Here is a 24,025-nt window from a genome sequence, read left to right as displayed (position 1 = left end):
TGGTTCACGAATAGTCATGTGAACCTGAGGTTTAAAGAGGCCAGTTACCAAAGGATACACTGCTGTCACGACCCAGTAGCAAATACAGATTGAGAGTAAAATGAAAGTTAAAGCTGGATAGACTAATGTACTAGGAACGTATCCAATGGCTCTGAAATAAAACAAATAGTTGAAATTCAAAATGATTGTTAAAACTAGAAATAAGATTCACACTGAATTAATTCTAAGAAAACTGGTAATAACCACGGACTCTTTTTTGGTGATCATTCTGGCATATTCTCAGTTGGTTTTACATTTTTATTTATTTACTTATTTTTAAAAGTAAGTTGAGGCGTTTTTCCGATGCACATGTTAGACTCCTGCCTAAAGTCCCTCAAATTTTCCTCTCTTTGGTTGCTACCGTCTGATCCATAAAGATTTGATACATTGTAATCATGACATTTCTTCCTTTTGTTTAGATTCTTAGACTTTTAAAATTGAAGGAGACCTTGAAGATCATGTGTTACACTGTGGGAATGCCCCACTAATTCAGGAATCCCCTATACTTCTTCAGAATGTGTTCACTAGCCTTTGGTGAACACACTGAGTGATGGGTACTTACTTTTACATGACATGGCTTATTCTATTTTCTTATCAAGATATTAAAAATTTCTTCCTTATCTGCCTGTTTGCAACTTATATCCTCTAACTTCTGGGGAAGAAATGACCATTTTACCATTTTTTCCACATAGCAACCCTTCAGGTAATTCCTTATTCTTTTTTCTGTGGAATATATAATGTCTATTTGCAGTTAAATGTATTTTTAAATTATAAATTCAAATTATATTTGAAAATATGATTTCTAAAATGCAATTTTGTAAAATATAATTATCAAGGATAATAATTTCTTTGATATTTTCTAGTAGGGCATGGCTTGTGAAATGTTCGCTATCTGACTGCATTACTTCTAATGACTTCTGTTACATGATCTTTTCAGCATATGACACTGGATTAAACACAATACTGTTTCATATGGTCATTGAGAAATAAGATGAAGATCTTATCACTCCTAATGCATTGATGCTTAGATTATTTTGTATCTGCTACCTTCCTCCCCTCACTATTTAAGCTATCCTGTTTTCTCTTTTCTTCATACACTGCTGTTAAGTGAATTATTGTGTCTCCTTAGGTTTACCCTGTATTCTCACACCTATTTATTTCAGTCCTTATTACCCCCTGAGTAAACTACCAGCCTGTTTCAGTTTTACCGGCCCTTTAACATAAACATATATACTCACACAAATGCACATTTAGAAGTGAAACAAGTGGAGCAAGTTACAGTGAACTGTACAATATCATACTACTTAAATAAACACAGAAAATCAGTAGTTTTCAGTGGTTAATGATAGGTTATTAAGGGAAAGAGCGAGAGTTTAACTAACTGCTTGTTAACTATTTAAACCAGTGACTTCAGGTGGCACTATTATAATAAAAATAATACTATGGTAATTTTGTTCAAATAATCCTTAAAGACTGTTAAAAATAATTTGGTTCTTGGTCATTAACAATGTAGTTTCCATCACACTAAATGGAGAGCATGGGTTGTTGGCTTTATAATAATGATTTCCCAGTTACCTCCATGCATTATTAAAAAGTTCACAGTATTATTCTTGAATGACCTTTTGGAATAGTGTGGAAACTATAGGCGTTATTATCTCTTGGCATGAATTTTATGAAATATTTAGTGTTTATTTTGTAACTTTTAAAAAATAAAAATGACTCTTGGTATAAAGTGTTCCTAAATTATGAGCTTTAGATATGAAATGTATAGTCTGGTGCTCCTAGAATCAGTTGTCCTATTAGAAAATTACATCACTCAGAAGTGGCAATAGCATATAATTGACTTTATAGAACTGTGGTGATTTAGAGTTTTGCAAACAATCCCAACCATTAATATGAACATATGACCCAGTATGAAAATAATATAACATGTAATCTAGCTAACTTTTATATAGCACTTTGTCACTTACTTTCACGTGTATCATTCTCCTAACACATATTTGGTGTTCAAAAACTGCTAATACATAGACTGAATAGGTTTTACACTTATTTTACCCTATGATTATTGAGGCTTGGGGATATTAAAGGACATGTTAGTGGTGATCTTTCTATTAAGTGGTAGAGTGTGAACTTGAACAAGTTTGCCTGAATGGAAGATGCTTTCTTTTAAATGTCTTGTTGCCCAGGCTGGAGTGCAATGTCACGATCTCAGCTCAACACAACCTCTGCCTCCCGGTTCAAGTGATTCTCTTGCCTCAGCCTCCCAAGTAGCTGGGATTACAGGCATGTGCCACCACACCCGGCTAATTTTGTATCTTTAGTAGAGACGGGGTTTCTCCATGTTGGTCAGGCTGGTCTCAAACTCCCGACCTCAGGTGATCCGCCTGCCTCGGCCTCCCAAAGTGCTGGGATTACAGGCGTGAGCCACCGCGCCCAGCCAAAAGTGATCTTAAAAGGAAAATAGGTGAGATATTTATGCAAGGGACAGTGACTGATTTTACTGACTGATACACTTTAGCCGAGTTTCTACATTAAGGGCCTTACTTGCTTCCTTCCTTCAGCAGGATAATGGCGACTCGGATTCGATTCCTGAGGAAGATCAGCATGAGGATGACAATCACTTCAATGATGCAGAGTATTATCACTTTGAACAGGAAAAAAAAAATCAGTCTGTAATACAAGTAGATATGGAAACAAACCTTCCCTGTAAATGCTAGGATTGAACTTTATGATTATTTCTGCCAATTTTGACACCTCATAATCTAAGCAGTGTTATCTCTCCAAAAATGCCAATCTTAGAAATTAACTTTCACAAAATCCTATGAAATCTAGATTAAAGCCTTTAGCAAGAGCTTGAACATCTCTTTTGGAAAGGGTTCATCTCATCCATAAAAGCATTTCACACAATTTGTAGAACTTAGAAAATAGGAATGGAGAAAGGGAAGGGCTGCTTTAGGTAGTTTTATTTTAGATGTTTTCGCCTTTAATTCACTGAGTAAGACAATATACAGAAGACATGTTTTGAGCTGTTCACTTTCCTCATAATGCCTCTTAATTGTCCTTGCTGGCTGGCAGGGCAGGTTCGTGGCTGTCCCATTATTGTGATTCTTTGCACTATGGCCACCATTGATGGAATCAGGGTGTAAACTTAACCCAACTTGGCCAATGTAAGTATTAGAATTGAAACTAAGGGAACCTAGTTCAGTAAACTTAATTTATTTAGTCTTGAAGTTTATAAATCTTGAATTGTAGGTTATACAAACTGTGTCAAAACCATCTTTATGTGAAATAAGTGAATCTGCAAAGAAAGAATAAAGTGTAGATGTATAAAGCAAGACAGCAAGGAGAGGAAATCTTGGGTTCTTTTTGGCTTTCATTTCCTGACTCCAAGTAAACTTTGAAGTCCAGCTAGCTTTCTGCTTTTTTGAGTTTGACAAGGCACTTCTATATTCTTACAGTAAATACCGTTTGCTTTGCTCTCAGCCTGTTCCAGTTTTTTTTTCTCTTCAGCTAGCCTGAATTAGTTTTTTTAAACTTGACGCCAAATATCATCAATTATTATATTTCCTCATTTCTAAGGCATATCCTTAATTAAATAATAACTTTTTGGGAAAAGTAAAGAAACACTTCATTAAATGTTTATTCAATAATTTTAAGATGCATCCTGATTTCAGAAATATTAAAAAGTAAAAGGTATGGATCTTAAAATCAAGAAAAATAATCTAAAATTGTAAAAGGAACTTAATGGAAACTTAAATTCCCACTTGTGAAAGAATCCAGTCTCTAACATCCTTGCTGGATGGTTATTTAGCTCATGCTTGAACAGTTCTGTTGATGGAGAGCTCATTATTTCATTCTATTATTATATTACTAAAATTCTGACACATCACACATCAGTTACCGTCTCCAAGTAAGTAGAACTTCACCCAGAGGTATACGAATATCTTAGTAGTGTATCATCTCACTTCTAAATCTTCCTTTAGTTATACTATGTATTTATGTTTTCATGTACATTTTATTCTCTTAAAACACTAATTTGAACCCAAAATTGTGGCGTGTAACCATATTATGCTAAAATTGTTATCTTCTTTGAATGAACCTATAAAGATAATACATATAAGAATCACTTTATATTATGACATTGCACTGTTAAAAACTGTATATTTAACTTCCACCTTTATAAAATTGCACACTCAAAATAATTACATTAGAGAAATATAACTGTCTTTTGAACTTACGTACAGTCATGCACTGCATGACAATGTTTTGGTTAACAATGGACTGCATACACAATGCCAGTCCTGTAAGATTATAATGGAGCTGAAAAATTCCTATTGCCCAGTGGCATCATACTGCAATGCATTACTCATGTGTTTGGAGTGATGTCGGTGTAAACAAACCTGTTGTGCTGACCGTCATATAAAAGTACAGCACATACAAGTATGTATAGCATATAATGCTTGATAATAGCAAGGAATGAGTTTGTTATTGTTTTATGTATTTACTACACAATACTTTTTGTTATTTCAGAGTGCACTCCCACTACTTGCTATAAAAAAGTTATCTTTAAACTAGCTTCAAGTGGGTCTTTCAGGAATATTCCAGAAGAAGGCATTGTTATCATAGGAGATGACAGCTCCATGTTTTTTATTGTCCCCAAAGACCTTCCAGTGGGACCAGATGTGGAGGTGGAAGAAAGTGATATTGATGATCCTGACCTTGTGTAGGTCTAGGATAATGTATATATTTGTGTCTTTAAATTTTTGGTTTTTGTTTCTAATTTTTTAAATAAAATAAATAGAGACAGGGTCTCACTCTGTTGCCCAGGCTGGTCTTGAACTCCTGGGCTCAAACGATCCTCCCACCTTGGCCTACCAAAGTGCTATGGTTATAAGCATGAGTCACCACGCCTGGTCTGTGCCTCCATTTTTAACAAAATATATTGAAAGTGAAAAAAAAAAAACACACCTTAAAAATAGAAAAAGCTTTTAGAATTAGAATGCAAAGAAAGAAAATGTTTTTGTACAGCTGTTTGTATAAGTGTTATTATAAAAGAGTCAAAAATTAAAGCTAAATGTTATAAAAGTCAAAAAGTTAAAAAAATTAAAAATTTATAAAGTAAAAAGTTCTAGTAAGCTAAGGTTAATTATTGAAGAAAGTTTTTAATAAATGTACTGTAGCCTACATGTACAGTGCTTATAAAGTCTACAGTAGTGTACAGTAATGCTCTTCACATTCACTCACCACTCACTGACACCCAGAACACCTTCCAGATCTGCAAGCTCCATTCATGGTAAACACTCTTTACATGGGTACCATTTTAAAAAATCTTTGCCGGGCGCGGTGGCTCAAGCCTGTAATCCCAGCACTTTGGGAGGCCGAGACGGGCGGATCACGAGGTCAGGAGATCGAGACCATCCTGGGTAACACAGTGAAACCCCGTCTCTACTAAAAATACAAAAACTTAGCCGGGCGAGGTGGCAGGCGCCTGTAGTCCCAGCTACTCGGGAGGCTGAGGCAGGAGAATGGTGTGAACCCGGGAGGCGGAGCTTGCAGTGAGCTGAGATCCGGCCACTGCACTCCAGCCTGGGTGACAGAGCGAGACTCCGTCTCAAAAAAAAAAAAAAAAAAAAAAAAAAAAAAATCTTTTATGCCATATCTTTACTGTATCTTTCCTATGTTTAGATATACAAACTTTTGGCATTGTATTATAATTTCCTACAGTATTCAGCAGAGTAACATGCTGTATGGGCTTGTAGACTAGGAGCAATAGGCTATTACATGTAGCCTAAGAGTGTAGTAGGCTATACCATCTAGGTTTGCATAAGTATACTCTATAACGTTTACACAATGAAAAAAATTGCCTAACAATACATTTCTCAGAACATATTTCTCTCATTAAGCAACACATGACTATCCTATATCTCTCCTTTTGTTTGAATCAGAGTAAATAATATAAATATATTTGATGCCCTATAGAGTCATCAGTATAACTGTAACTTAACAAAGGGTGAGACTGGCCCCTGGGGGCTAAGAGATATACACGAGTTCATAGTTAATAGCAGAAATGTGAATAGAACCATCTCTGAACACAAAGTAGAACTCATGAAATTACAATTTTGGTATTTATAACTCTGCCTACTTTCAGTGTTTGTGTTAATGAGTGTAATTTCACATATATGCTTTTGTTTTTGGTGCCTAGAATTTTGTCCAAACACAGAGCAAGTAATCGATTAAAGTCTGAAAAGTGAGTTACGAAAGCGGAGGCTTATTTGAGTTTTCAGTATCCCTAGAATTGAAAATTCTAATAAGCTCTGTATTTTCCTAAAGGTACATATCTTTACTTTTCCAATGGCAGATTCTGATCACCTCAATGGCGCTTGTGTGGAAGGGTCTTATGAGACAGCAGGGGGTGGGCACAGAACCTGTAACTAAGATCCATCCAAGAGTAAAACTAGAAGTTTCAATACATAATGGGTGACATTTGTCACTTTAGAAATAATAGACAACAGTAAGTGGGTTGCTGAAGAGATGTGGAATCATTTAAATTCAGCAAAAATGATGAGGGTGCAATTCCCTGATCCTGATGAGGATGCCTGATTTTTGCAGTTAAAAAGTTATAAATGAAACAATTCTATAACGTATTTGGAAAAAAGATGTCAGTGAAGGATATTAGTCTGCATGAGAGCTAGAAATGAGAAGCCAAACAGTAAGAAGTTGGAGTTTGATCAAGTGTTTTTTTTTTTTTTAAGAGAAAAACTAAATGTGGTGGAGAAGGAATCTGGGAGGGACATCTGTGCTGCTCAGCTAGGTCATCAAGGTTGGCATCGTCTGAGGAAAGCATCTCCCACCGCCGTCTGAGCCCCTTTGCTAAAATAGCTTCTGATTGGTAATCTTGCTTTCCAGGTGCTCTGATGCCAGGAAGGTAGTGTCCTATATGGAAAATATCTGCACTTTGGTCACCAGGAGACTATCCTAATGATGTAAACAAATATAGGGTGCTTTGGTGACTTAACATGAGCTTGTGCTTGAAAGCCTGAGGATCCTCAAATGAAGCGGCAAAGTCAGGTTTTCAAATTGGTGGGAATGGGACCCATGCCTGGAATCATGATGCCCCACCGAGATATTGCTCCCTTCTGAGGTTCTTTCTGGGCTTCTTACCAGGCTGCCTTGAATGTGTCTCGTCTGGCTCTCTAACTTCAAGAATATAAAGATGATTTTTTTAAAAAACAACATGTAGTCAGAGATTATTTTGAAAATCTTGATTAAAGAACACGAATCTTACAAGGAGCATTGTAATAACACCATTCTAGGAATATAAGATTAAAACCATCTCTGAAATCATCCTGCTTAAAAAATTTTATTACATTTAAATAAATATTTAAATTTGTTAATATTAAAAAATATCCTTAAGAAATTAAAAACCTTGAAGAAACACTTCAAAAATGTAAATTTATTTTCAGATATTTATTACTCATAATTCCTATAAATGGTTTAAATGTTTTGTTACGAAAAAAATGGTTGTTTGTTTTTCCTTTTCCTTTTTCTTTTTTAAAAACAAGTTTGAGGCTGGGCACAGTGGCTCATGCCAGCATGTTAGAAGGCTGAAGTGGGAGGATCACTTGAGCCCAGAGATTCAAGACCAGCCTAGGCAACCTAGGGAGACCCCATCTCTACAAAAAAATTAAAAAATTAGCTAGGCATGGTGGCACACATCTGTGGTCCTAGCTACCTGGGAGGCTGAGGTGGTAGAATTGCTTGGGTTTGGGAGGTCAAGGGTGAAGTTAGCCATGATTGTGCCACTGCACTCCAGCCTGGGTGATAGAGCAAGATCGTATCTCAGAAAATTAAATAAATAAATAAATAAATAAGTTAGAAAAATCAAACATTTGTTTCTTTTTAAACATCTTTCTTAGATATCCAGTTAATGCCTCTGAATGTCTACAACTAAACCATTTTAATTTGAAGGCAAATGTCTTGAGGTCCTTGTAAGGAAGTGTTTTTTTAGATTATACAATAAATATTCCTCAATGACTTTTCCACTTACTATAGTTAGAGGATTATAGACACATTACCTTTTATAACACTAGTGATAAATACATTTAACAGGTTATACCAACCCAAGTTTTCCTTTAGACAAAAAGATGTTTTGTCATTATTACAATTTTAATGAAACCAGTTTTTAAAATACTCACTCAATGTGAACCATGTTTGTTGCAGTTCAAAGTACATGCTTATGTTAGTCTGAATCCCGATGTCATAGACAGTTAATACAGAACGTGGGTGTTCCTGAAGATTGGTGTACTGTTGGTAACAGTGCCATATTCCTTGAAAAAGAAAGAAAAACAGAATAATATAAAATATGATTTTCTGAAATAGGAGCTATATGTGCTCATCATACATATCTACATGAAACTGATCAGCATGTAATTTCTGCAAAGGCAAGACACATATTTACACAGCAAATATTTTATTTGAATCCAACAGTCTAAATGTGCTACTATATTTGATATAAATGTTTTCAGTATTTGTCTTGATAATTATGGAAACATCTGGCTTTAAATGTCCTTTTGACTAGAAATGGCCTTAATGTCCATCAGTAGGACATCATGATGTATTTGTTCAGTAGAAAGATGCATCGAAAACTCCCCTTAAGGTTTATACCCAATACTAATTTATTATTATCCACTTATTTATTTATCCTTGCAATTCTATGACTTTTGAGGTTATTTTAATAGATACAACAAGTTTAGTGAACTTAATCATTTTTATTCATAACACTGTCATTCTAAAATTTTGTCTGATATTATTGTCTTCTTCCACTTTCTTTTGTTATTGATTGTTAGTATATTCTTTCCATCCCTTCACTTGCAAATGTTTTACTTCCCTATATGTTTTATAACTTTTATAAATAATATATAGCTCCAATTTGTATGTGTATATTTTAATCTGACCTGACAATCTCTGTATTCTAACTGGTGAGTTTAACATATTTATACTTTATATATTGATATATTTATATTTGTTTCTATGATTTTGCCTTTTGTATTCTACTTTGTGTCTGTACTTCTTTTCTTCCAATTCTTGTATTTTAAAATTGATGATTTTTTGTTTGTTTACTTATATTCCATTTTTCTTCTCTACTGGTTTTGAGCAATTTACTCTATTTTTATAATAAGTTACCTTGAAAATCTGTTCTTTTTTTTTTAATGAGCCTAGAGTCAATATGTTAACAAGGAAATACAAGACCTTAGTTACTCAATAATCAATCACTCTATTTCTCCATAATTTTGTTACGTACATTTTAAATAAATTAGTTAGCATGTAGGTAAAGCTAAACAAATTTTACCTGCATAAAATAATAATTCTAGTGTCCAATGTCTAAAGCAATTATTATTTTATGCAGGCAAAGTTTTTTTAGCTTTACCTACATGCTTACTAATTTATTTTCTTTGTTCACTGTCTTTTCTTACATCTCATATATTTCTGTGGAATCATTCTCCTTCTTCTCACTCTCTCTCATAGCTGCATTCAAACCATCAGGAAATACAGCTATTATACAAATAAAAGCATGTATGGCCACCCTCAAGAGTTTCCCTCATTTGGCATATACATTTCTGCAATCATCTCATTACTGGTCTCATTGCTTCTACTCCTGCCTCACCACAGTCTATTCTCAACACAGGGACTAGATCAATCATTATATCTCATCTCTCTGCTACCCAAAGCCCTACATTGCCTCCCTGTTTCATTCAGAGTAAAAGCCTAGGTTTTATAATAATCTGTAAGGCTAGTCCCCTTCATAAATTTTATGACCTCTTCTCCCACTATTTTTTCCTTTACTTAGTATACCCATCCACACCAGGCTCCCAGCCATTTCTTCAACACACTCTGATCTTATAGGGCCTTTGCTCTAGCTGCACCCACTGTCTGGAACTTCTTCTTCATCTTGACCGTCTAACTCCATTGCTTCCAAGTGTTTTCTTATTTTCCCCAAAAAAACCCTCCTACTAATACCGCCATTTTCACTCCTTGCCCTACCATGGCACTCTTAATCTCCCCTTACCTGCTCTATCTTTTCTTTTTTCCATAGCAATAACTACCTTCTAATACATATATTACTTAGGCTATGAGCATCATGAGAGTAAGAACCTTTGTTCCTTTACTGTTGTACATCAAGAGTCTAAAATAGTGTCTGTACACAGCAGCTGTTCAATTGATATTTGTTGAATAAACAGAATAACGTATGACTAGATATGGATTTATCTTCCTTTACTCTCCTTAGTATAATGAGGGCTTCCTATATCTATGGATCCATGGTTTCATCAGTTCTGGCAAATTCTTAGCCAAGAGCTTTCAAACATGGTTGATACATGTTAGGCCCTTCTCAACCTATTTTCTATTTCTTTGAACCACACAATTATATTTTTGTCCCCTTGTCACATTCTGCTATATTTTTGATAATTACTTCAGATTCATATTTCAGTTCATTAATTCTCTATTTTGCTGTTTAGCTTATCAATTTGTTTTTAATATAACATTTTTATTTTGAAAAGTTCTATATGACTCATCTTCATGTATGCCTGGACATTTTTGTTGATTTTTATTTTTGTTGTCCAAGCTTCGAATAAATGATACTCCATGTCCATGAATGAATGAATTCACTTTTTTTTTTTTCTGAGACAGAGTCTCGCTCTGTCACCCAGGCCAGAGTGCAGTGGCACAATCTCAGCTCACTGCAACCTCCGCCTCCTGAGTTCAAGTGATTCTTGTGCCTCAGCCTCCCGAGTAGCTGGGACTACAGGTATGTGCCACCATGCCCAGCTAATTTTTGTATTTTTTTTAGTAGACACGGGGTTTCACCATGTTGGGCAGGATGGCCTCGATCTCTTGACCTCATGATCCACCTGCCTCAGCTTCCCAAAGTGCTGGAATTACAGGTGTGAGCCACTGCGTCCGGCTGTGATTCTATCTTCAATTCTTTAAACATTTCATGCATGGTTATTTCATGTTCTATATCTTTCTTTCTTTCTTTTTTTCTTTTGAGACAGAGTCTCATTCTGTTGCCCAGGCTGGAGTGCAGTGGCATGATCTTGGTTCACTGCAACCTCCTTCTCCCAGGTTCAAGCAATTCTTCCACCTCAGTCTCCCAAGTAGCTGGGACTACAGGTGTATACCACCATGCCCGAGTAATTTTTATACTTTTAGTAGAGACAGGTTTTCACCATGTTAGCCAGGCTGGTCTCCCACTCCTCACCTCAAGTGATTGGCCCCCTCGGCCTCCCACAGTGCTGGGATTATAGGAGTGAGCCACTGCACCTGGCTACATGTTCTATATCTATGAATTCCTATATCTAAATTCTTGGAGACCTCAATCTCATGTTTATAGTATCCACTGATTTTCACACAGAACTGTTTTCTTGCAGGTCAGGTAGTCTTGGACTTTGTTGATCTGAATCTGTGAAAACCTGGTGACATTAATTGAGGAAACTTTCATCTAGAGGAGATTTACATTTGTTTATTTTGGCAGTCAAAGGGTACTTACAAACTGGGGTCACTTTAGACATTTCTAGGATCCCAGGCTTACTCCAGGAGTTTCAGGTGTGATCCCCTGTTCTGCTGCCAACTCAGGTCTAAGTCTCCTGATCCCAGCACTGCTATGGGTTACCCAGTGTTTCACCTGTGCTTCCTGCTTGGTTCCCCACTTTGATTTTAGCTCATGAGTTATTTTTTTCGTTTGGAGGAGATTTCCTTTATTTCCTAAAGTTTATCAAAACAATATATTATATAAAACAATACAGTGCAATACTCTTTTTAATGTCATGATTTCATAGCAAGAAGGCCCTTCAGACAATTTAGCTTCCTCCTATGTGAAAGTCTAGACAATATTTTCCAATTTCTCTTTCTTTGCTTTCTCTCTCTTGTCCTAGATTTTTTAAAATTATGATCTCTGGGCTTCAAGTCCTCTTTCCTCAGTAATATTCCTGAATAACAACAATATCAGCAACAACAAAAATAGACACCATTTATTGAACATTTACTATATGCTAGCAAAATCTAAGTACTTTATAAGCATTATTTTGTTTAGTAGTCACAGATTCCTGTTATATGATTGAGAAACCTTTGGATTAAAGAAACTATGCTTGCAGAGGATCATACAGTTCATATGTGATGAATGTGGGATTGTGCCTTTTTCATACCTTAAATACATGCTCATAACCAAAGTGTTTTATGTCTTCTCCTGTATACCTCTTAACCTGTTCTGGCCAATGAGAATTGTTCCATTGCTGTTCATAAACATCTGCCCACAAGTAGTCTGGCTTTTTCTCTGCTCAGTATGACACATTCACATTGTTATTTGCTCTAGTAAATGGGCTGCTGTCAGTAGGAAATTTCAGTAGAAAAAATTGGTTTCTCAGGATATGTAGAAAGTCAATTGTCCAGGATAGTAGCAGAGGTCAGTTACATATAGTCTTATTTTCTGACACTCCTCAACCTAACTGGATATTTCCTCCCTCAATAAATACCATCAAGCTTACTTCCCACACCATTAATTTTTGGGTTAGTACTATCTAGGGAGTCAATAGGGAGCGGAAATTGGTTGTTTTACCTGCACTTTTTATATGTTGACCATCTTTCTCCTTTTTGCCATTGTCAAAATTGCACTACAGCCAATCTCAGATTTTTCTTGCTGCTTAAGACATCAGTTAAGTCAATAGCAGACTTTACTGCCCTTTCCTTCCTGATGACAATACAAGAGTGATTGAATCACAAGCCCAGACTCTCCAGTGGCAAAGGGCAGAGATTGTTTTAAGCTCTAAGCAGGAACACAAAAACAAGACATTTAAACAACTTTTTTTTTTTTTTTTGCAGTTTCTGATTAGAGGATGGAAGTTCTTGTGTTCCTCAACCAGATTGATCTGCCTCTTATTTGTTACCTGGCTATGTTCAACAAGAAGCCCAGGTGGGATTCAAGAGGAGCTGTACAGCAGGAGCAGATAGGGAACACCTGAGAAGACCAAATGATTTACTAAAAACTCATTGGAGATAATGAGGAGGGTAATAACAATAACCCAACGCATACTGATTGTCCGCTGTGTTCCAGGTACTGCTCTGAGAGCTTTATATTCATTGTCTCATTTAATCCTTAAGATCCTCTGAGATGACGATACCATTATTGTGCTGATGTTATACATGAGAATACAGGGTCTTTTAACCACCAACAGACTTCCCAAGTTACCCAGTTGTATGTTATGAAGCTGGATTAGAACACAGGCTAACTACACAACCTGCAGATTCAACTGCATTCTTATATATGTATAGCTCTTCTTCATTGAATGACAGAAATAAGAGATTGTTATTTTTGATGTTTACTACCATAAAACTGTTGTCAGTCCAAATGGTGCCATAGGGGAAATCATTCTTTTAAATAGAAACATCTCAAACAGTCATATAATATATAGGCTCATACCTTTTTTAGAAGAATGAAAGGAAGCTGCCACAGGTGGTATATACTGTTCCACGTGAGACACTTTAATTCATATATAGAGCTCACATTATACCTGATATGTATTGTTTTGGGGAGATCAAGTTTGTGATTAGATTTCAACCTTGATTTTAAAAATTGTATTTGTATAAGTTTGTGAGGTACACATGTAATTGTGTTATATAGGTATACTGCATAGTGGCTTTTAGTGTATTCATCACCTGAATGGCATGCATTGTATCCATTAAATAATTTTTCATTATCCACACCATTCCAGTCCTCAACCCTTCCACGTTCCCATTGTCTATTACTCCACACTCTACGTCCATATGTACTCATTATTTATCTTCCGCACATCATTTAGCTCCCACAGACAGTACTGTCCTTCTCCATACAATAGTGTAATTCAGAATACTTGCCTCTAGAGGGCAATGCTTCATTGTGAAGTACCAATTATTAACCGTGTGACATAACCTGGATTAAACGTACCAAGTTGAAAGAGAAAAATAGATCACACTTTTGTAACTTTGCAGACCTGGCCTTTGATCAGATAGAAACATTAAAGAAATAAAAGAAGTTGTCTGAAATGTTTTTCATTAATCTAAAAGGATTTCTTTTTACCTCCTTCTTAGTATCCATGAGGCAGGAGACTAAAGGCTGGTAGGAAAAAGAGTAAAACGTTCTGACAGCATTTTTTTTCCCCAAAGATACAGGAAGAAAAAGTTACAGACAATATATGCAAAATGAAATATTTTTTCTAAGTTTGAAGCTTTCTTGAGGGTAAAGAATAATTAGATCCACTGAAAACAAATGCTTTCTGGTAATTGATAACAGCAATTGAAAATAAAAGGATTATTCTGATATTTGGCAATTTGAAGAGGCACGATACCTACCATAACCTATAATTCCAATCACACCGATCACGAAGACCCAGAAGAGACATCCAGCTATGAACCTCAGAAGTATCAAAAATATCCAACTAAGGACCATGGCGATCATCAGGCCACTAGAAAAAACCCACAACAAACACAGTGGTCAAGTGTGCTAAACATAACATATTACAAACATCAAGACAAAACGTTTTTTCTATTCAAAATTATTCTCAAATTCTTTTATTTTACCTGGCTATAGAAACATTAATAATGTTAAAAAGCATAAACGATGATTTCCATTAAGACTTTCATATGAAAGAATAGGACCATCAGAGACTTTATACAGAACTCATCTTTTTGTACCTGGGTAAACTGAAGTCTAGTATCAGTCATTGTTCAAGGAAAAATACAATTTCTCCAACCTACAATTTTTATTTATTAGCGACAGTTGCCATGTCTTATTTTTTCCCTTCCTACCTACCTACTAGGTCATAAATGGTAAAATATATTCATGATGAATTTGTTCTGTTCCATTTACTTAGTGACTGGTGTAATATGGCTATCTAGAAGTAAGAGAATCATTTTGGGGCAGAAAGATAAGAAAAATAACTGGCCATCCCCGGAGCCCATGATGCTGTAGTCATTATCACTATGTTCTAATTATCTCTAGGAGTTTGTGATGCCTTACATCATGCAGACATCTATTCCAGGTCCCCAGTGATCTGTGGGCCCTTATTTGGAACCGTGATAAGGCTTCTGCGTCTCCAGGGAGATGTGACTTTATCAAGCAATTAGCAGCATGACTATTTTCCGTCAGTTTTAATTTCTTCTTAGAGCTTGACTGAACTACTAGAGAAGCTTCTTTTCCTCCCATATACCCACATTAAGGTCACATTGGAGTCTTCTGATGTAATTTCCTCAAAGAGAATTCATTAAGATCAGAAAGTTGGCTGACTCTTCTATTAAGAATTGATATGTCTGGTGCTATCTGTAAGTTTCCAAACATAGCAACAGACAGAGCATGGTATATTTATTAGGTTATTGTCTCAAGTGTTATCTTTTTATTATAAAAAAACTCAATAATTACTGTTACTGGATAGATGGCAACACAGTATTGAAGTATCAAGGTCTTGCAAAGCCTATGCTTTTAACTTTAGAAGTCATTCCCTCTTAAAATCATGGATACTTTAATGCTTAAACATTCAATATGGTTGAAAGATTATTCCATGGCATAGCCCAAAGGAAGTATTCAGAAATGTCAGAGGAAACAAAACAAAAAATAAAGCTGTTTATTCTATGTGTTTTAAATTTGTACATAAAAATTATAACCAAATACACTAGATACAAGTATATCAATACTTTAGATTTATATTTATAAAAATAAGCAAGAGCAGAAGAATTGAAAATAAAGGGAGATGTTCATGTTTTACTCTTATGAGTAGTGCCTGGGTAGACAGGGTTTCAGTGTGTGTTTTGGGGGTGAGGTAGGCAAGATAATCTATCATAATGTACACTTGTTCAGGTAGGTATGAAAAAGCCAAATGAAGAAGAAGCATGTAAATTATCTAGTGACATTTGGGTCTGACAATAGGGGAATCAATTTAAATACTGTCAAGAATAGACTGCATTCTCTGCTGGAGATAGATCCTAGCATACTAAAATTAATTACTGTAATTGTTTAGGACAAAGCATCAAAATGAGTAAAGTCTCATAATAAGATCTAATTTTACAGCTCTAAACACCACACACTAGTATCTCACACGAAATACAACTTAGACTTTATTATGCATCATATAGTTACATGCATCTATCTTGCTCCACTAGTGTTTTTATTACTGTTTCCTGAACCACATTTTTTTTTGTGCGTCTACTATACGTTCAAGGACTCATATAGAAGTTAGGAATACAAAGATGAGTTAGACATAGTTACCATTGTAAGTTCATACTTTATCAGAGGGAAAGGGCAAGGTAAATAAAACACAGAATGGTAGGTGCTATATGGAAGATGAGTATGTGTATTTATAGGTGTGTAAACACACACATGTACACACAACGATGGATATGAGGAACACATAGGAAGAAGTAAGTAATTACATCTGGGGAAGATAATAAAGGTTATAAATGATACTAAAGCTGATTTTTAAAAATGAGGTGCAGTTGCCCAGGACTCAATACCAGGAAAGGAAACAGAATGTGGAAATTTATGGGATTTGATAGTCTAGGGATGGGCATGTTATTTGATATATTTAGATTATAGTGTTAACCAAGAAACATGGGTGGAGATGAATCTGAGAAACTAAGTTGGGCTAGGTTTTAAAGGGCCTTAGAAGTAACTGAAAAAGTTTTAATTTTAGTCTTTGACCATTAGGGAACCATGGAAGCTTTTAAGCACTAGAGGATGACAAAAGAGCCAGACAGTAATGACAGTCTTACATGGGTCACACATTTACCCATGCCAGTGCAGTGACTACATTTCCTTAACTTTTCTAGGAATGCAACTCTTATGCCTGAAAATGTTACATCTCCCCCTCCTTGTTGTCTGTACATCTATATTTATGTATCACATATGTAGCTATGTAGCTTCTCATAACTACAATGACTTCTGGTTATGATGAATACCAATCATTATGTGAAAGGGATGTGTTAAAAATAGGAACTACCCTTTTGAAGTCAAGGGAGGGACAAATTAGAAAAAAGAATCTGAGAAACCATCCTGCATCCACAGTAGCATGTGATGAGAAGCACATGAATATTACAGATACGGAAGTCCTGCAGATATTGCTCCATGTGACTTGAAGTACGTGTTCATCAGTACTTTTATTAGTACTTTAGTGAATACAATTAAAATTTACATTCTGCTGACACTGGGCATATTTCCAAATATATTTTCCCTGTCTCACCTCATCTGAAAAATAAAATGGCAGGAACTGACATCTGAGTGAAATTTGTTATGCCACCAATACATTTATTTTATTCATGAATAAAAATAGAAAATTTGAAGAAAGAGTTCTACAAAGATAAAATCAGAATGGGACTGCAGAAGAAACATCTATGTGTTTTCACTTACATGAGAATCCAATACCAAGTTGTTGCATAGTCTTCAAACACTTTCAATCCAAGTGACTTTGCATCAAGAAGTTTATTGATACCACTGCATTGAAAGAAGGAAAAAAAATCAATTATTTTTTTATGACCACTAAACAGAAATGTTCTTTTTATGATCAAAGGGATTCTACAAGGTGCTGTTGAAAGCATGTTTTCAGAAACCATCTATCAGTAGTGACTCTTTTCCTAGCCACAATAATACATAAAATGTCACTTCGGTAAACCTGCAAAGGTAGCTATAGCAGCACACAGAGAGAACACGGTTTTCAAGAATGGTGAACAAATCCTTTTCCACTGTACGCAACATTCCCTCAGTATTGCAGAAACCTCACTGTAAGAAATGAACTTAAATGATAAGATTAGCTTTTAACTTGAAAAACCCATAGTCAAGAATGAACATCATCCTTAATTCCCCTTCCTAATCCTGACAGTAAGGCGTGATGGAACACATACTAGAAATTTCACAATCATCAGTGTCCAATTTGATGAATTATCAAAGTGAACACATTTATGTAACTACAACATTGTCAACCCCTTCTTCATGTGCCCCAATTGCAAAACCTCTCCCTTCCTCTAAGTAACCACTATTCTTTTTGTGATAATAATTTCCTAAGTTTTCTTTTTCATTTTACTAATTATATATGCATCACAGGGAGATAAATTTAACTCTGCTTGTTTTTGACTTTTATATCAATGGAATCGTATTTGTATTATTATTTTGAGATTTCTTTTACACCAATTTATATTTCTGAAAATCGCGCATGCTGCTATTATATTCTAAATCTGCAGGAACTAACTATACTAATTATACTGCTAAAGTCTTTTAAGATAAATTTTTAGAATATCTTTATTTTTTATCTATAATTCAACAACTGAGCAAAGCAGTGATATACTGTGTACATTTATGTTTGTGCACATATGTGTATACGTGCACACAGGGAAATATATTTTCCAGTAACATGGAGCACCATGTGTGTAGAGCTGAGGGATGTGGGGAATTTACTGCATTATACTTAATACATAGAAATTTGATATGCCACCGATACATTTCTTTATGTCACACTTCAATACCTGTTGATAATGAAAGATTTAACCATTTTGAAAAGCATCATTATTCTTTCTTTCTTTTCTTTTCTTTTTTTTTTTAAATCCCAGCTAGTCAGGAGACTGGGGAAGGAGAATTGCTTGAACCCAGAAGGTGGAGGTTGCAGTGAGTCAAGATATGGACCCACTGGTCTCCAGCCTGGGAGACAGAAAAAAGCATCATTATTCTTTCTAAATGATTCTGGGTTCTCCCTTACATGCTCTTCTTAATGAATATGTATCAAGCTCTTTAATTCACAGTAACATGTATATTTCATATATACATATATTTATGTATATGTATATTTTTTATATAGATATTTCATATATATATATATATATTGACTTTTTACTATAACCCTTAACCTGATAGGAGCTTTAGTCTTGAGTGCAATAACAAAATGCATCAAACTGAAAATCAGAATGTAAACACACATACTTCGCAGCATCCCTGAGTTCGATAACACTTCTTGTCCCTCCATTTCCATCTTGAAACACGATCTGACTTCCTATTGTTAAAGTGCCATTTTTGGTAGAGAAGTCAGGGAAACATCTCTGGAGAACTGTAAAAATAAATTAAAATTATCGTAATCATTTTTCTGCTTCTTTCATGATGTCCTCCCTTTCTTAAGCTTCCTGTTGTATATAATCAAATGCTTGCTAGGCATGCAAATTTCTCAATATAGATAGCTCATTGCCTGTTACTTGATGATACGATTTCCTAATGGTCCTAAGACTAGAAAGCAAATATGATCACACTCTGAAACTACACTCTAAACTTGATTATTTTACACATGGTATATTCATCAAGTAGTCATAAATAAAATGCACATCAAAGATTTTAAAAGAGTAATGATGCATATAATTCATGGCAGCACATTTTAGTAGAAAGGCCACATCAACTTGTATGACTGGATGAGTTTAGTTTTACTATTAAAAATATGTATTAGGAACTACTTGAGTAAAACTTTGAAAATTGGGGATCAGTGAATAATACCTTGGGAAATAAGAACCAACTCAAACTTTAGGCTACTAAAATAACTGAATTTTTGTTTGTGAATTCTTAACAATTTGTCTCCCAGCTTTTTCATTTACAACAGTTTTTTTAGTGGAGCTGAAAATGGAAATTCTGAAGCTATCAAAAGAGGCCTACACTTTGTAGACCAGTATGATTTCTAAGAAAAGTAAAATCACTGTTCAATCTTCTATGTTCTTATTTTGATTAGAGTCTTTGCCTCTTTACAAATTTATTTCTAAAAATATTTTAAAACCCCAATTTTAAAGGAAGAAGTAAGGAAAATCAGAAATGGATCATTTTCATATATTTTTTCTTATAAGAAGCATCACTGATTTGCATAGGTTCATATATAGTTTAAACCTGAAAATACTAAAGCAGTTGAGCTGGGGAAAGAAGAAACAGATCTCTTTAAAGCCTTTCCCGACTTCCCTGGCTTAAAAGGAATTTTCTTGTCTGCTCACCTCTAGCTTCTGCTGCACTTAGGACACGGCTGATTCCTTTACCTACCCCACCTTTCTACTTCTCTTCCCTTCCTTTCTGTGGCAAATTTGACACAGTAGCCTTTACCAGCTGCTTCTATGCCCTCAGTTTAATCATAGTTTTGGCCCCACTACTTCGTGGAAATTATCCTCCCAGTGATCCCAGTGACCTCTGAATTGTCAAAACCTCCAGATATGTTTTAGTCTTCATCCTGCTTAGACCTGTTACCTAGCACAGGTCTTGGCACACAGTAGAAATAAGTCAATATTTGCTGAGGAATGAGTTAATTTTTTCGAGCCTTTGACATGGTAGATACTCCTTGGCATATTCAAACTCTCTTTTCTTGGCTTACATGGTCAGGTTCTCTCTCCTGTCCTCCCATATTTCTGTGCACTCTTTCCCTTTCTACTTCTTAAATAGAGTGTTCCTATCTAGAGGTCCCCTTGACCTTGTTTCATGTATTTTTTTCTGGATAATCTCATCCAATCTGTTAGTTTTCATTACTAAATATATTCATTACATATTTGGAAAGTGGAAAAATATTTTAAAAATATAGAACTATACATAGTCCTTCCACCTACAGTGAACTATATTAAGATTTTGGGGAATTTCTTTCCAGTCTTTCTTCTACAATAAATATTTTTTGAGAGTCAAAATCATACAGGACATGCAGTATTTTCCCTTCTTTGTTTTAATCTTACTTATTTCCTTTTATGAACTCTTTAATGAACAAATTTTATTATCTGCATACTATTCCATTGAGTGCTATTTAATCTTATATTAGGAGGAACACAAATTGATTGCAACATTTAATGTCTTTCTCACTAGACTATGAAGGACTACGCCTTATTCATTTTTGTATCCCCAGTGTACACTTTATCTTGTGTGACTTAGCCAAACTGTACTTGTAAGGGCAGGGACTATGTCTTATACTTTTATACCTATTATATCTTTTGTTACTAATGATTTATTTTTATCCTTTTGCATAAAAATTTATAACATTGATTTTGGGTGTGGACATTTGTTGCTAAGAGCTTCCTGGTAAGTGCTGTTGCCATGGGACCTACATCTTTGCTTCAAGGTCTTTTATGACTCAGCAAAGAGTGATGGAAGTGTGTAAGACATGTTTGGTGGTAGCTACTTCAGTGGGTATTTGACTATCTACTCAAACTAATGACTAATGCCCTTCTTCCATTTTAAGAGAAATATATACATTGTAGAAAAGTGAATAAATAGAAAAAAGAAAGAAGAGAGAAATTTCCCACGGTTTTGCCAGTCCCAAAACGACTACTTAATGTTTTGGTATACTTCTTTCCAATCTTTTTCTTTGAAGAGGTTTTTTTGTTGTTGTTTATTTCTTTGTCTTAATTTATACATGTTTATCATTATAAGGCTTGTAACAGTTTGAATTTTATTTAACATTATAACATACACATGCATGTTATTCCAATAGTTATATTTAATAATTATAAAATATTTCATTTAGTGAATACATTATAATTTAAGTATTCTCTTGGTCTTGGATAGTAGAGTATTTCTTTCTTTTTTCTTTTTCTTTTTTTTGACACTTTAAATGTGATGGACAATTTAATGTAAAGCTTTTTTTGTAATTAGGATTATATCCATGAGAAAGATTAATAATCACTCAGTGATTATTTCGTTTTGTTCGTTTCCTTTTTATTTTTTTAGAGACAGCGTTTCACTCTGTTGCCAAGGGTGTGTACAGTGGTACAATCATAGCTAACTACAGGCTTCAACTCCTGGGCTCGAGTGATTCTCCCGCCTTGACCTCCCAAGTAGCTGGGACTACAAGTGCACATTACCGTGTCTCACTAATTTATTTTTAAAATTTTTGTAGAGACAGGGTTTCACTATGTTGCTGAGGTTGGTCTCAAACTCAAGCAATCCTCCCACCATGGCCTCCCAAAGTGCTGGGATTACAGGCATGAGCCCCTATGCCTGGCCTCATTTTGTCCAGAGTATTACTTTAAATAAAGTTTATAATTTTAAACAAATAAAATATTGACTAATTCCAAATATATATAAATGTTTCAAGTGATAAAAACAAGTATATGTCCTCCCCCTACTCCTCAGGCAATTTCTGAACAAAGTTTTCAGCTAAAATCAGGAGTGGTTGTATATGAGCGTATCTGTGTGTGTGTTTACGCGTGCTTCCAAAGCACCAAATGATCAATCCAACTGAGCTTGCAACTTTCAATCTTTTTCTTGTATGTTTATAAAGGAAAATTTAAAAAATCACAGAATTCCAGCGAAAATGTACTTGGCTGGAGCCAAGAGATGAGTTCTACTTTTGACTTTCCTGCTAATCAACTCTGGGACTTTAGGCCAGTCAGAGGACCATTCTTGGCCTCAATCTCATCAATTGTGAAATATGGGAACTTAATTAAGTAGCATTTTGGTAGATTCTGTGTTTCTAAGGTAAAATAATTGCCACTTACAAGGTTTGCTTGGAAAAATCGCTGTTGGACAGTCATCATCCAGTAAAAGTTGTGTGAGGGACTAAAATAGAAGGAAGAATGTTAACATTTCAAAGGCCATATGATGATTATACTCAATCTAAATATGTCCTTTAAAAAATTAAACTCCATAATAATCTCCTTATTCCAAATTACTTCTACTAATGATATTAATTGTAAGATTATCACACACACAATCTTGCTTGACATTCTTAACTGTCCTAACTGTAATTCAATTGAACCAACAATAATAAAACCAGATCATCTGAAAACAAGGCACACCTTTGGAGATGTGTATCTTTGTCTTAGACATATCCTGAGTCTCTAATTTCTTTATTTTTTTTTTTTCTGGAAAAACAACATCTTCTCTAATTTAGAAACCATTCATATTATTTACCATCGTGATGATTTAGAATTCTCTTACATATCTCAAACCTAGGTAAGGGTTGGGGTTTTTAAAATGAGTTTTTATCAAACTGGGCTTGGAAATAAATTTCTACTTGTTACTAAGTTGCTATGGGGCTTTATCACCACGTTAACGAAATGGTGACTGCAAAAAACATTAACTCCTAGTTCTAGAGTAAAAGTCTACCCACGTAGAGAATGTGTTGGTGTCGGGGAATAGTAGAATCTAATTAACCAGACATAACAGTCTTTCATGACACCCCAAATCTACAAAATGATGTGCTATAAATGTGTGTGCATACTCAGTACACATGCATTTGTGTTTTAATGAAATTGTGTCTAATCATTTCCTAGAAGATTTGGGAGCCTGTTCAGTAACAAATTCTCACGTTACACTTGAGATTGAAAAAAAAAGTTAAATTCTTCTCTAGCTTTAAGCCTAAACACACGTACCTTCACAGGCTTAGCAGTGGTCTTACAGAACTGACGGTAGTCTTCCCAGTGGCTTTTGTCTTTTGTGTACAAAAGTTGCATTTCCACATAGGTTAAAAATTTTTCTGGGCACTTGGAGACACAGATCTGTGAATGAACAAAGTGATTAGAACTGAACTGAGTTGAACAAACCCAGGAACTGCCTATAAAGCTAGACTTCTAAATTGTCCACCATAACAAAAAGCAATGCACTGTTTTCCAGCTGAGAAACCTAAATCAATTTTCTTGCTCTCTCTCTCTTTTTCTCTCTTTAAAATTTTTTTTTAGAGACAGTGGCATGATCATGGCTCACTGCAGCCTCAACCTTCCTGGGCTCAAGTGTCCTCCCACTTCAGTCCTTTGAGTAGCTGAGACTACAGGCAAACACCACCATAACCAGCTAATTTTTGTATTTTTTGTAGAATCGGGGTTTTGCCATGTTCCCCAGGCTGGTCTCAAACTCCTGAGCTCAAATGATCCACCCATCTCAGCCTCCCAAAGTGCTAGGATTACAGGTGTAAGCCACTGCACCTGGTTTAATCAATTTTCTAGTCTTATTGTAAAAAATGAAATTTCATGTACTAGTTAC

At 35.1% G+C, this 24,025-nt stretch overlaps 1 protein-coding gene across 11 annotated transcripts in view; it reads right to left on the bottom strand.

Moving 5' to 3' along the window:
- LOC105482661 (solute carrier family 44 member 5) overlaps positions 1-24,025 on the bottom strand; it is a 531,652-nt gene that overhangs the window by 17,903 nt on the left and 489,724 nt on the right. For all 11 annotated transcript variants that reach the window (XM_071091064.1, XM_024793098.2, XM_071091035.1 and 8 more), the window contains 8 exons: positions 23,419-23,544; positions 22,543-22,603; positions 19,025-19,148; positions 17,465-17,548; positions 14,419-14,531; positions 8,235-8,366; positions 2,584-2,683; positions 59-151 (listed from right to left, as the gene is read on the bottom strand). In XM_071091064.1, the coding sequence (XP_070947165.1) occupies positions 59-151; positions 2,584-2,683; positions 8,235-8,366; positions 14,419-14,531; positions 17,465-17,548; positions 19,025-19,148; positions 22,543-22,603; positions 23,419-23,544 (833 nt within the window). The remainder of the gene's footprint in view (positions 1-58; positions 152-2,583; positions 2,684-8,234; positions 8,367-14,418; positions 14,532-17,464; positions 17,549-19,024; positions 19,149-22,542; positions 22,604-23,418; positions 23,545-24,025) is intronic.

Source organism: Macaca nemestrina, chromosome 1 (genome assembly GCF_043159975.1).
Source record: "Macaca nemestrina isolate mMacNem1 chromosome 1, mMacNem.hap1, whole genome shotgun sequence".
Lineage (NCBI taxonomy): Eukaryota > Metazoa > Chordata > Mammalia > Primates > Cercopithecidae > Macaca > Macaca nemestrina.
The sequence above is the reverse complement of the archived record's forward strand: the minus strand, read 5'-3'. Positions and strand labels throughout refer to the sequence as shown.